The 12355-nt window shown below is 43.6% G+C and overlaps 1 protein-coding gene across 3 annotated transcripts in view; it reads left to right on the top strand.

Moving 5' to 3' along the window:
• Positions 1-12355, top strand: part of mpped2a (metallophosphoesterase domain containing 2a) — an 82221-nt gene that overhangs the window by 69245 nt on the left and 621 nt on the right. For all 3 annotated transcript variants that reach the window (XM_075466852.1, XM_075466837.1, XM_075466845.1), the window contains 2 exons: positions 7397-7512; positions 8570-8683. In XM_075466852.1, coding sequence (XP_075322967.1) covers positions 7397-7512; positions 8570-8683 — 230 coding nt within the window. The remainder of the gene's footprint in view (positions 1-7396; positions 7513-8569; positions 8684-12355) is intronic.

The following is a 12355-nucleotide window of genomic DNA, read 5'->3' as shown; positions in this document are numbered from 1 at the left end:
GATTATCCTCACTCCGCCGTCCAGGTTTTCCAGGATGCTTGTGGACCCTTAATATGTCCTGCTGTGCTACAATCGGGTCGCAATGTCCCGGAGCTGTCGCTTTAATTAGGATACTTACCAAAGAGAACTTCTTAAGTATTATTTGAGGTTTATATTTAGGGTAGACGAGCTTCCATCAACACTCGGTCTTGTGCAAAATTTGAGAAAACGGATACACTCGTTTGAAGAAGGTTAAAACATTTTTGGGGGGGCTAATCCACAGATTAAATCATTCTGAAGTAGCGTACATGTTGCTCTAACATGACCGAACACGTGAAGGATTGGCTCATTCTGCTTTTATGTCTTCATACTCAAACTTTTGTTTGTGTTTAGTAGGGCTGCACAATTAATCGAATTTTAATCAAAATTGCGATTTTGGCCGCGACGATTATGAAAAATGAAAATCGCGATTTTTTTTTTTTTTTTTTTTTTTTTAACATTTATTTTCTTAATGCGGGTTCAGTTGCATTATACTCTAGCATGCAAGCATTTAACCAGTAGTCCGCCAACAACCAGGGGGCGAACATGGACCTATCCGCCTAACTGATCCACAAGCAAGTTAAGCGCACAGCTCCTCACTAGTGCAGCCAGCAGTGGTGTCAAGTTCAAGTGGTGAGAGCAGAGTAGTAGTGATATAAGGGAAGACAAAACTGGTGGTGAGGATGATTGAAATGACCGAGACGAATGATGCCTCTATCGTCTACCTGAGTTGTATCATTCGAGGGCCGCTGTCCTGCAGGTTTTAGGTGTTTCCCTGCTTCAACACACCTGATCCAATTGAAATGGATCTCTTCAAAAGATTAAGTTCTGCAGCAGCCTGCTGATGATGCGTTGATGTGAATCAGGTGAGTTGAAGCAGGGAAACATCTAAAACCTGCAGGACAGCGGCCCCTCCAGGCCCGGATGTGGACATCCCTGATGTAGTCAGTCGGCTCTATTAAATGGTGACCAACTATGTGGAAACATGCATTTCAGATAATTACAATCCTAATAACTGTTTATTGACCGACAATCAATCAGCTGCATATTGTGGCTGAGCAGCTTTAATGTGGACATCTTGGACGTTAAAGTTTTAGGATTGTGTTTATGGAGCCGTCGTTTTTGGCTTCAGAAATGAACTGTGTCCACGTGGTCTTTGTTTTCTTATTGAGAAGGATCCCGACTGAATGAAATGACCCGGAAGTATCTCAGTGGCAGCCATGATGAGAGCTGGTGGAGTTTCCTTTTTGTATCTCCTTCAGCGTAGGAACCACCGGACCCTCCATTACAAAAGAAAGGAGACGGTTCAGCTGTACGAACTGTGATTCATCTGGAGGAATGAGCGCAGGAGGGTGGGAGTGAGCAGCCCGTCTTTCTTTTCTTTTTTCTAATTAGTCAACGTCGAGACGTTTAGATTTTATTAAAGAAAAAAAGAGCTTAAGAAAAGACAGTTGGACCGGGACTCGGGGTCTTTATGGGTTTTATTTTGTAAACAGTGTCAGCCTGATCTTTATAGCCTCTCTGTGTGTGGTGAGGTCTGTACAGCTGTCTTTGTGTTGAATGAGACCAAACCAGAGGAGGCTGTGGGTCTGCGCTGTGTTTGGTAAACAGTAAGCTCTGTGAGGGGTAAATGAAGGTACCACCGGGGGGGGGTCTGCGGCTCAGGTTAACCAGACAAGGAAGACGAGGTCTCAGAAATCAAGAAATCAGGACTCGAGAGGTCGTTTAAAGATGTGTTATTGAATTAAAGTGAAGTGAAATTTATTTATATAGCACTTTTCAGCAACAAGGCGATCCAAAGTGCTTTACAACACAGAAACAACAATCAGGTACAGAAATACAGAAATGAAAACACAGAAATACAGATACAGAACATCAATCAGGTCATTTTAGCTAATAGTAGGATTGGTATAACTGTAACAGGTAATTTGAGTAAACTAACAAAAACTAACAAACATGGATAAACCTTCCTCTAAGAGGAGGCATTTAAAAATATAGCTAATAACAGAACGGTTGACAATGAATGATAACAAATCTTTACTATACTAAGTACAAAGCCGTTCGGTGGTCTATAAATTTAATGGTAGTACTTTAAAGTCTATTATTTAACTTGGATAAAAAAACTTTCATCTAAGAGGAAATATTAATGTTGATATAGTGGTAATAGGTCTTAATAGACCATTTGATTATGACTAAGTTTTCCTCCTAGTGAAGTATTAATAAAATCAGAAACATGGATAAGCTTTCCTCTAAGAGGAAGCATTTAAAAAGCCCTTCGATGGTCTATAAATTAATGGGAATATTTTAAGGTCTATTAAAGCATTTATGTTTGTTTGCATCAAGCAAACCACATGCTGCTTGGAAATGTGATTTATTATTAAAACCAAGCATCTCCACAGAGGTGGATGCTACAAACTCTTAATAAGATATGAAGCAACAGGTTCCCTCAGCTGCCATGTGGTGACTCGCCTCTGGGGCAAAGGCCAATGTTTCCGGGCTTCTTTGCAGCCAGCAGATATGCAGATAACGGATATCTGGGCAAGACTTCCTGTTCCCTGCATCTGTCGCTCGGTTCTAAGCCAGACCGTCGCTGATGTTTTAGCTGCGTGCGACCAAAGCCGGCTCGAATGTGACTGGACATCGAGCGGAAACCAGTGAACTTTCAGGGCTGAAATCTTGTCCTTTCCCCCACGGTTATTTGCATATTTATTTGCATATATTAGTTCTACGTTTTAAGTTCATATCACATGATGGGAATATTATTCTTGATGCCAAAGCCAACGTGTTTAGACCTTCACAGATCTAGTTTCCGTTTAATTTCGTCTTGTGTGGATGCTTTTTCTGCCCTTTCATTCATCCGCTGCACACTCTTACTTTGCCTCTCTGTTGTCTTTTTTTTTTTTTTTTTTTTTTTTTTTTTTTTTTTTTGTCCTGCACATGCACACTTAAAGGAAAAGCAGATTAGAAACCCGGTTGCGTGTATACATTGCAGAGAAATCTGCATTCTCCGGGATAGATCTGCCTTTGGGTAATCTCGTACTCTAATCCCACGACCCTGATTACAGAAACAAGGATTCTTCTCAACATGTCAGTTAAGAAATCGGCTTATTTGTGTAATCCAGTCACTTAAATGTGTGTCAGCGGCCTTTAGTGAACTGTGCCAGTGTGTTGAGTAGGATAGGACACCAACACAGACTCCAAAAAGTATATATTTTTAACGGACTGATTAACATTTGACCGGGTTTCCACATAAGACACAAGAAAACGAGTGTGCAGAAGATCTTCAGAATGAAGAGTTTGGAAGCATTCAGCCATTTGAAATGCAGAGTTTTAAGTGGAAGCAGTTTGGTAACAGATCATGTCAGTGCTGTAACGTACAAAATCCACTGTGAGCCTCTGGCTTTGGACGGCTGATCCAATGAGGTGTAGAAAATGGTTAAAATGACCCATTAAATGAGGGAGGAGTCCGATTAAAAGGCGTAATGAGAGGAGTGGAGCGTTGGGGTTGTGTGTGTGCGGTGTGTGCGCGGTGTTGGAGGGGTATCCTGTAGCCCGTCTACCCAGAGAGAGCAGCTCGGGGGAGCAGAGGGGTTAAGAGTAGTGTCACGCCCGGAGAGACGCTGCGCCGCCGTCCTAATGATGTCCACCGGCCTAATTGAATATTGACGTTCTGCACACTAGGGCTAAATGGCTTCTGTCTGCTTTACCTCCGGCTGCGGGTTTTTTTTTAACCCGTTTGCACTGTTTGATGCCTTTGGGGGGATCGTTAAATGTTCCTGTTACCAAGGTTACCGTCTTTTTGTCCATTTGATGCGGCGTTTCCTTTTTGTGTGCTTTCGTATGCAGCTGCAGATGTTGGAATTAAAGACGGCAGTTGTTTTCTTTTTGTGAGTTTTCTTGTTTTTCGTGATGCTTTTACTGAAATTCTACCACCAATAAAAAAAAAACGAAGACGTGAACATACATATACAGATAAATGGATTTATGAGCAAACATAAAGACGAAAAAACTAAATCATTGAGATGTTCTAATTGATGTGAGCCGATCCTTTTTATGAGGAATCTTAATATTCCATCAGGTCTTACTTAGATTTGTAAGATTTTAGGGGTTTTAAGGAGACATAAGTGATATTTTCACACAGCCGCTGTCTCAAAATGAGAAAGAAAAGGGAAAAAATAACGATAATTTAGACAAATATAAGTGAAACTTGGATAGGTTACGTTCAAAATGTAATTAATTTAGAGATAAAACTGTTATAACTGACAGCAAAGATGGAGAAATGGCAAAATAAGATTTTAAAAAGTAAAAAGATAAGAAAAATGAATGGTTGAAAATACCAATACGCAGATATATTTGTTTAAAATGTATTTCTGGATTCATACGTCCACATTTATTTATTTCTCTCTGTTCTTTGTCGTTTATTTTATTGTCATTTCTCAGATTTGCTGCCGTCTCTCCGCACACCTGGGAAGTCTTTGCTTTAATGCACTTCGTTTGCTCTCTGCAGAAGCTCCTCCCGTCCTCTCTTTCTCTTTCTTCTTGTTCCCTCTTACTTACGCTTCTATTTCTGTGGCGGTGTTTCACTTTTCCACGGCGCTTGCCTCCAGACGCTTCTTCTTTGTTGCCACGGCGACACTCTCCAGATGGCGAGTGTCAAGGCAAGACCGGGCTCCGAGTGTTGTCTGATCATAACACGCTCTGGTCCATATATATATATATATATATATATATATATATATATATATATATATATATATATATATATATCCTCAGAGAGCAGACTGAGACACTGGCAGCAGAACACGGTTTCAGCCCTCCTGCTCACCGTGCACACGCTCACCGTGCACGCTCACCGCGCAGTACAGAGTAACATAACCTGTGTCACAGCCGCACAGGAAACAATCTCTCCTTTATGTGACCGGGATGTCATTAATCTAGGCGGAGGTTAACAAATGCGCTCGCATGGAAGGTATATTTCATAGGAGGACAGACGACAATGGGGCCATTGTGGCGTGGAGCTGCTGCGCCCGGCTCTGCATTCAGTCAGGACCTTTTCGGTTGGCTCCGGATGCTCGGCTCACGTCAGGGGTTTATGTTTCATCTCACAGATGAATGTGTTTATGTGGGAGGAAACATGTGAAACACCGAACAAAAATCAAGTCTCGCACTGTTTATTTATTTTTCCTGCAAGAAACCGTGATTTATTTTTCAAAAACCGGGAGACGGGGGGGTGGAGGGGGGGGGGGGGGCTAAATGTGTTCAGCCATTTTTCAAAGTTTGGCCTCGTTGCTATTAGTGAAAAACAGAGCCAGACAAATACAAGGCTGGTGCTCTCTGCTCTGATTCACTGCTTTCTTAGTTCCTCCGCACCGCCTCAGCAGCAGCGCTATTTCCACCCGAGAAGCGGCGAGTCTTCTCGATAATCCATTAGACTTCCATTAGCTGCGATTTGTGTGATTAGTTCTAATTAATCAGTTCAGTCTGTGGCCTTCACTCCCCCGCGCGCTCCTCACATTTCATTTTTAACCTCATTTCTCAGCTCTCCACTGAGCGAGAGAACGAGGCGTCGACTGAGAGAGCAAATCAAAGAGTGGGCTTCAGGTCTGCTGCCGCCACAAACTCTCAAACGGGTTCGGCTGCATTAGAATGCTCGTTTTCTTTTTTTTTCTCACCACGCTGAATTAAAGGGTTCTTGCTGTTTTTAGGGGTCTTGTTTTCTTCAGGAGCTGCGGTGTGTTTCAGAATGAACCGGAGGGGGATCGGGGTCTCGTGTCTTACACATCTCGAGCCTGTTCTGGCTCTGGTTAGCCCCACTCGGCCCACCTCTGGAACACTCGGTATTGATTAGAGCTGGAGCGTCCATCCCTCACTGTAACAAAGCCTATTGATGTTTGTGGAGCTCTGATTTCCCCGCGGTCAGATACCATCCACGGGGCCATCGCTAAGTGACTGGAAGCTGCTCTGAACTCGGCGATCTGTCTCAAAGCAACCTGGGCATAATGGAGCCAAAACCTTTTCATCAGCCGCTCTGCTGCGACGTGCTGCAAACCCCACATTAGAATGTGCTTTTTTCTGGGTTTGCACCAGTAGGTCAGCTTATATACTGAGGTATTATGTGATGATAATCTATCTTCCTCTTCTCTGTTGTCAGCCATTACCACTGTTGTGATAAATGAAAGCTCAATTTATCAACCGGCCTCCATTCGATTTCCTTCTCCACCCGGTTTCGATGGCTCTGCTCTTATATCTAACCTCTGCACAGTTCACTTTATTTCTTCATCTGTATTAACCACCCTAAATGCAACCATCCAGCCATTCCTCATTCTCCCAGTCAGCCAGATCGGAGCTCTCTGTGGAGCTGCTGGGGGAGACGGAGGAGCTGCCTGTCACCCAGAGATGCAGACTCCTGTGCAGGCTGCTGGAGGTGGCCCAGCTGCTGTCACTCAATCTTTAGCGGAGGGAGTGGGGGTTGACGCATGATGGGGCCCCCCTGCCGTTTAGAAATTCACTTTTCTCCTCTTCTGCCAGGCCTGTGCAGTCAGTGGTTTAGTTTTTAGCTTCTCAAGTTAATTAATCTCGACTCTGACTCCTGGAATTTAAAGCACCGGCTTTGTTGCATCCAACCGAGCGGCCTCAGTCCGTCTGACTAACCATCTTTCTTTTCGTGATTTTCGTTGTATACTGAACTGAAATGTTAAATATAAAGACTTACTGTTTGAAGCTACACAAGGTTTCAGCTGTTAAGTGTTCTCGCTTGAGCATCAGGGCCTTTGCTGCGCAATTTATTGTGGAAGAAGATTATTTCTTCACGCAGAGTCTCATTATGTACAAACCATTTTGTCTTCTCCACCAGACAAATTCACAGCCTTAATGCTTCTTCAATCAGGAGTTATATACCAGCTCCAGATGAAATAACTGTATTCTATCAAATCGATCATAATTTGGACCCATTTCTGCAGTCCTCTGCAACATTATGGAGCTTCTCTGCATCTTTGAGCTTGTTTTTCTCTTTCAAAACTTCAACCACTCACTTGCTCAGGGTGTCTGGTTGGTGGATAAATGCTCCAGTTCAACACATCTGACCCACACAAGCAGTCTGTTGCAGTACGTGCATGTACAGAAGCTGCTGTTTGGGAGTTAATTTGCTCATTCTAACAGGAGTAAATGATAAGTAAAGCTTTGATTTTTAACAAAAGCAACACAGGATAAAGATAACGTGCATTTAAAACAGGACTTTCTACAGTTGTGTCATTTTTACAAGATAAAAAAATGTGAAAAATAAGTCCTACTATTGCTTCTGGGTCTCATCATTGCTCTATGTCTCTGTAATGGAGGAGTGAGTGATGTTAACGCGATCTTTCCCCCTCTGCCTCTGCAGGACTCCGTGGTTTAACGGCTGGGGGTTCAACCAGCCTCGGGGTCAGTCTCTGCTGGATAAATGGAACCTCGTCCCTGAGGGCATCGACATCCTGATGACCCACGGCCCTCCTCTCGGTGAGTCCAATTAACCAATCACGGCGCCCCCCTCATCACCATTTGTAATGAAGTCGCGCCTCGTTCTTCAAAGTCCGTATGAAGCCCCTGCAGGCGGCCGCGCGTGTGCAGTGTGGGGAGCGAGGACTCGAACACGCTTCATAATTCAGCATTTGGGTTGACATTCATGAGAAAGAAAGTAAATAGTGTTGGGTTTTATTTTGTTTTTCACTGCAGACAGATTAGGTTTTCTCCTTGCTGTTGTGTTTTTGCAGCCTTTTTTTTTTCTTCTCTGCACTCTCCATCTGGCTTTATTGAGTGATTTCCGTCCCTTTCGCCTACGGAGGGTGGCTGCTGCTGCCGTTGCTACTGCAGCAGCCACCGTGGCTGTTTGATTGCATGGAAACTCGATTTCGCAGCAGTGTGACAGACGCTGCAAACGACTGGAGAGAGACCTGATGGGAGGAGCCGGCTGAAGATGTAGGAAGAGAAAAAATGAGGAAGGGGGAATCGGCTCTGCACGAGTGTGGAAGAAACATCAAGAAAAGGATCAGTTCAGATTAAAAAATGCAGCAAATGAACAGTTAATCTGTTTTTACTGGCAGGGTTGAGTATTAACAGCTTGTTTTGAGCTGGAAAACGCAGCAAATGTATCAAAACTGGGTGGGGGGGTATGAAAGAGGCTTCATTTGTATCTGTAATAGTCATCCTGTGGTGCACCAACTCCTAGCTGCTGGTTATTGTAAAGTGACGGCTGTGAATCAGTAATGAAACAGTAGTAGTCTCTGAGCCCCTGAATGTGCAAATAAGTCAAGAAAATAGCCGACTTTCAGCTCACGTGTGGGAAGATATGACATGTATGCAGTTTCTTAGCGTGCCTCCAGCCTCTGACAGAAAACTCTCGGCCTGAAAGGGTTTGTTGTTTTTATTCAGAACCTTGCAGAACCATTAGTTAGCAGATCTAGGTTTTATTTCCACGCTCTGAGGGATTTGTTGGGTTTCTGCTTTATTTCTGAACTCTGATTCTGGTGCTTTGCTCATGATCGGTGGGATCTAATCGATGCGTCTGGCTTTGCAGGTTTCCGAGACTGGGTTCCAAAGGAGCTGCAGCGGGTCGGCTGTGTGGAGCTGCTCAACACGGTCCAGAAGAGGGTGCGACCCAAACTTCATGCTTTCGGAGGCATACACGAAGGTACTGGGAGCAAAATCCAGGCTTTATTCACCCCATTAGGACCCAAGGCTTAGTTCTAAAACCCGAGTTTTTCCTCTCAGCCTCTGAATATGTTAAACCTTTTGCTTTTATTCTAAATTGCTCACTTTGGTTTCCTCTTCATCACTTTATTCTGAAAAATTCTGAAAGGATTTCACAAAGGAATTAAAAGAACACTTAATAAACCTTTTTTTCCCTTTTTCTGAAAGATTTTAGAGCTATAATTAGCTGAGCAGGTTTTATGATCTTAAGAATCGTTTCCTTCATCTCTAAGCTAATTATCTTGGTTCCTATAAGAAGGATTGGATGTGTTTCTTTGTTATATTAATTACAACGTGCGGTTTTCCCTCTTTTCTGACATTTTAGAGACATAATTAATGAATATCTAATCAAGAAGAGATCAGCAGATTGTCTGATAATAAAAAAAAAAAAAATAAAAAAATCGATAATCGAGGCTATAAAACACTTCCAATCATCCAGTGATCAATCAATACATTCTTGTACCCTGTAAAAGCGTTTCGGGGATGTTTCCCACAGTCGTTTTATTAACAAGTGCAGCACTGAACACCTCAAACGATCATAGATGGAGCAGCTCCAGAACAGTCGCCGGCTGTAAAGCAGGAGCTTGGAACTGAGTCGCCTTGCTGTGGGGAGCAGATCCTGAGTGGTGGTCGGATCAGCCGGGGTGACCGTGACCCAGACATTTATCTCAACAAAATATTTTGACAGAAGTCTCCATTTCTAAATTGCTCCCGGGGCAAAGAGGAGCAAAGAGTAGCATTAGCCGGAGGAGCTAGAAGGGAACATACCCCAGAAGTCTTTTCAGCCTCCTCGGCACATAAAGGGAGCGTGACACATTGATCAACTGGCTTAATAATAATAATAATAATAATAATAATAATAATAATAATAACTTGGACTTATATAGGGGGGAAGGGTGGGGCCGGGGGGGTTTAAGAAGAGTAGGACATTGAGAAGAGATGTGTTTTTAGATTCTTTTTGAACTGTAGTAGAGAGGGGGCAGAACGGATGTGAAGTGGCAGATTGTTCCATAGGGTAGGGGCAGTTCTATCTCCATATGTTTTTAGTCTGGTGCGAGGAACAGAAAGTAGGTCCTTGTCTGAGGAGCGCAGAAGGCGCGACTGGGAGTAGGGGTGGAGGAGATCAGGGATGTGCTTAGGTGCGAGTGAGTGGAGAGATTTGTAGGTCAAGAGAAGGATTTTATAGGTGAGGCGTGCTTTGACTGGGAGCCAGTGAAGTTGCTTTAGGATGGGGGTGATGTGCTGCCAGGGCTCGGTGTGAGTTAGCACCCTGGCAGCTGAGTTTTGGACATACTGCAACCTGTCGAGGGCCTTACTGGGTAGCCCAGACAGGACACCACTGCAGTAGTCCAGACAGGAGGAGATAAATGAGTGGATGAGAGTCTCTGTTACTGAGGATGAGGGCTGGAGTCTTGAAATGTTTCTGAGGTGAAAAAAGGCACCGGACCGAAAATGAGAGGGTGGAGTCCAGGATGACACCCAGGTTCCGTACCTCTGGGTGATGGAGAGATGGAACAGCCATCTATGACCAGGGCCAGATCACCAACCTTCTTCAGCAGTGGTGCCGGGGCCACCACCCTGAGCTCCGCTTTGCTGCTGTTAAGTTTGAAGAGGTTAGCGGTAAACCAAGCTTTGATTTGCTGCAGGCAGTTCTTGAGAGGAGCGGTTTGTGCTGATGTACATCTGAGTGTCATCAGCATAGCAGTGGCTTCACTGGCGTGTGTGTTGTGTTGAATTGCTGCAAGAAGACGGCATTTGTGTACCCACACCGACGACCTTTCTGCTGCACTGAAAATGTGAACGTTACCCAGCTGCAAGTTGAGAACGGTCACGTTCACTCGCTGAAATTTGAAAAAAAAATAAATAAATCATCACCAGTGGTCGTCACTGGCAAGGCATCTTTATTTATATAGCGCATTTCATACCACGGGCAACTCAATGTGCTTTATATAAAGACAAGGCATTTAAAAGAACAGCATAAAAACAAGCAATTTAAAGAGAATAAAAAAAAAATAGAATAAAAATTAATTAATTAATTGTTGGTGCTTTGAGATCAACACGACAACCAGCAGATTTTCAGTGGTGTATCTGGCTGAAAACCTGCTTCCCTGATGCTGTGAACGGGCAGAAACCCGAAATGTCCCCGCCGGGGTCGATGCTCTAATCTGTTAACGTGAGAGCCGATGGGAAAAGCGTCACACTCTGCACACAGCAGGCTCCCAGTATGCTGCCAGCCTTAGAAATACACGTAGAAAAATGAATATATGCTTTGCCACAAACATTTTTTATGCTCATCTGACAGAAAGAATAGAAACAGCCACATACTGTTAGTGGTTTGATGACGCCGAAGTGTCCCGTGTTGATAATTAATCGACATTTATAACATATCTGAAGCCAGTTTGATACGCGCTCGTTGCCTCGACTCCTCTCTTTGTGTCTGGCTCGCCTCTTACTCGCCTCTTACTCCTGCGTCTCTGCTGGGAGAGACGAAGACGCGACAAAGAGGAGTCAAGGTTATGCAAATGACAAGTGAAATGAGATCAGGAGTCGGTGTCACAACATCTCAGCTGCTGCGCTTGAGTCCCGCACACGTCGACCAACTTCCTGTTCTCCAGCGAAAGCCGGTGTTCGCTGGCTCATCCGCGATGTCGTAGGCGTGTGTGTGAATTACTGACCCAAAAGTCTCATTTGTCCTCCGCATTAAGGCGATCTCTGGTGGCTGATCACAGACAACTGCAGCATATTTTCAGGGGTGTCAAACTCATTTTCACCGAGGGCCACAGCATAATCGTTGCTCTCAAAGGGCCAGATGTAACTTATACATGTAACTTCTCCTTTATGTTAAATAGCTCTTAATTTATTACTTATTCAAGTTACAAATATTACATATATATTTGCATAGATGCAAAAAAAAAGATACGTTTCCTTGTTGCTCTGTTATTATATCATAAATCCTTTTAAGTTGTCAGGTTATGAAACCCACATCAACTCCATCAATAAACGATCAAACTATCCAAGTGAATAAAGAAAAATAACATCAAACACAAGTTGTGACATTTACTTTGTTCCAAACTTGAAATATCGAACAAAGCTAGCTTTTACTGCCGCATTGTTTTTTGGTTGTGGCTTTCGCGAACACATTCTGCTGCGATCGCAGTTTGCCTTTGAATTCTTGGGCAGTTTGTTGTTTTTCTTGATGCCTGATGTTGGCACACTCAGCTCCGTGTTTGGTCTCAGAATGCGGACGTAGATCGTTCTCTTTGACAACCGCCACCGCCTAATAACACAAAAGACGAACCGTTTTTTCTCCTTGAAGCACAAACAACGTATTCGCCTTCCAATCTTTCTTGAAACAGAAAAATTGATGTAGATGGAAGATGGCATCTGTATCAATTTGTCTCTTCCTGGACAGTTTGGGATCATTATTTGTCTCTCAATTCCACTTGTTGGGAGAATCGCATCGATTTGGAAACATTGCAGTCCAGTGGCGGGATGCCGTCACTTCGCGCGTAACACAATGCATCGGCATGCATTGTGGGAAATGTAGTTTTGGGTCACTGCATGTATTTATTTTTAGACAATCAGACCTTTTAAGCACTCGCGGGCCACATAA

This window comes from Odontesthes bonariensis, chromosome 1 (genome assembly GCF_027942865.1).
Source record: "Odontesthes bonariensis isolate fOdoBon6 chromosome 1, fOdoBon6.hap1, whole genome shotgun sequence".
Classification (NCBI taxonomy): Eukaryota; Metazoa; Chordata; class Actinopteri; order Atheriniformes; family Atherinopsidae; genus Odontesthes; species Odontesthes bonariensis.
Note: the sequence above shows the minus strand (reverse complement) of the source record. Positions and strands in the feature narration are given on the sequence as shown.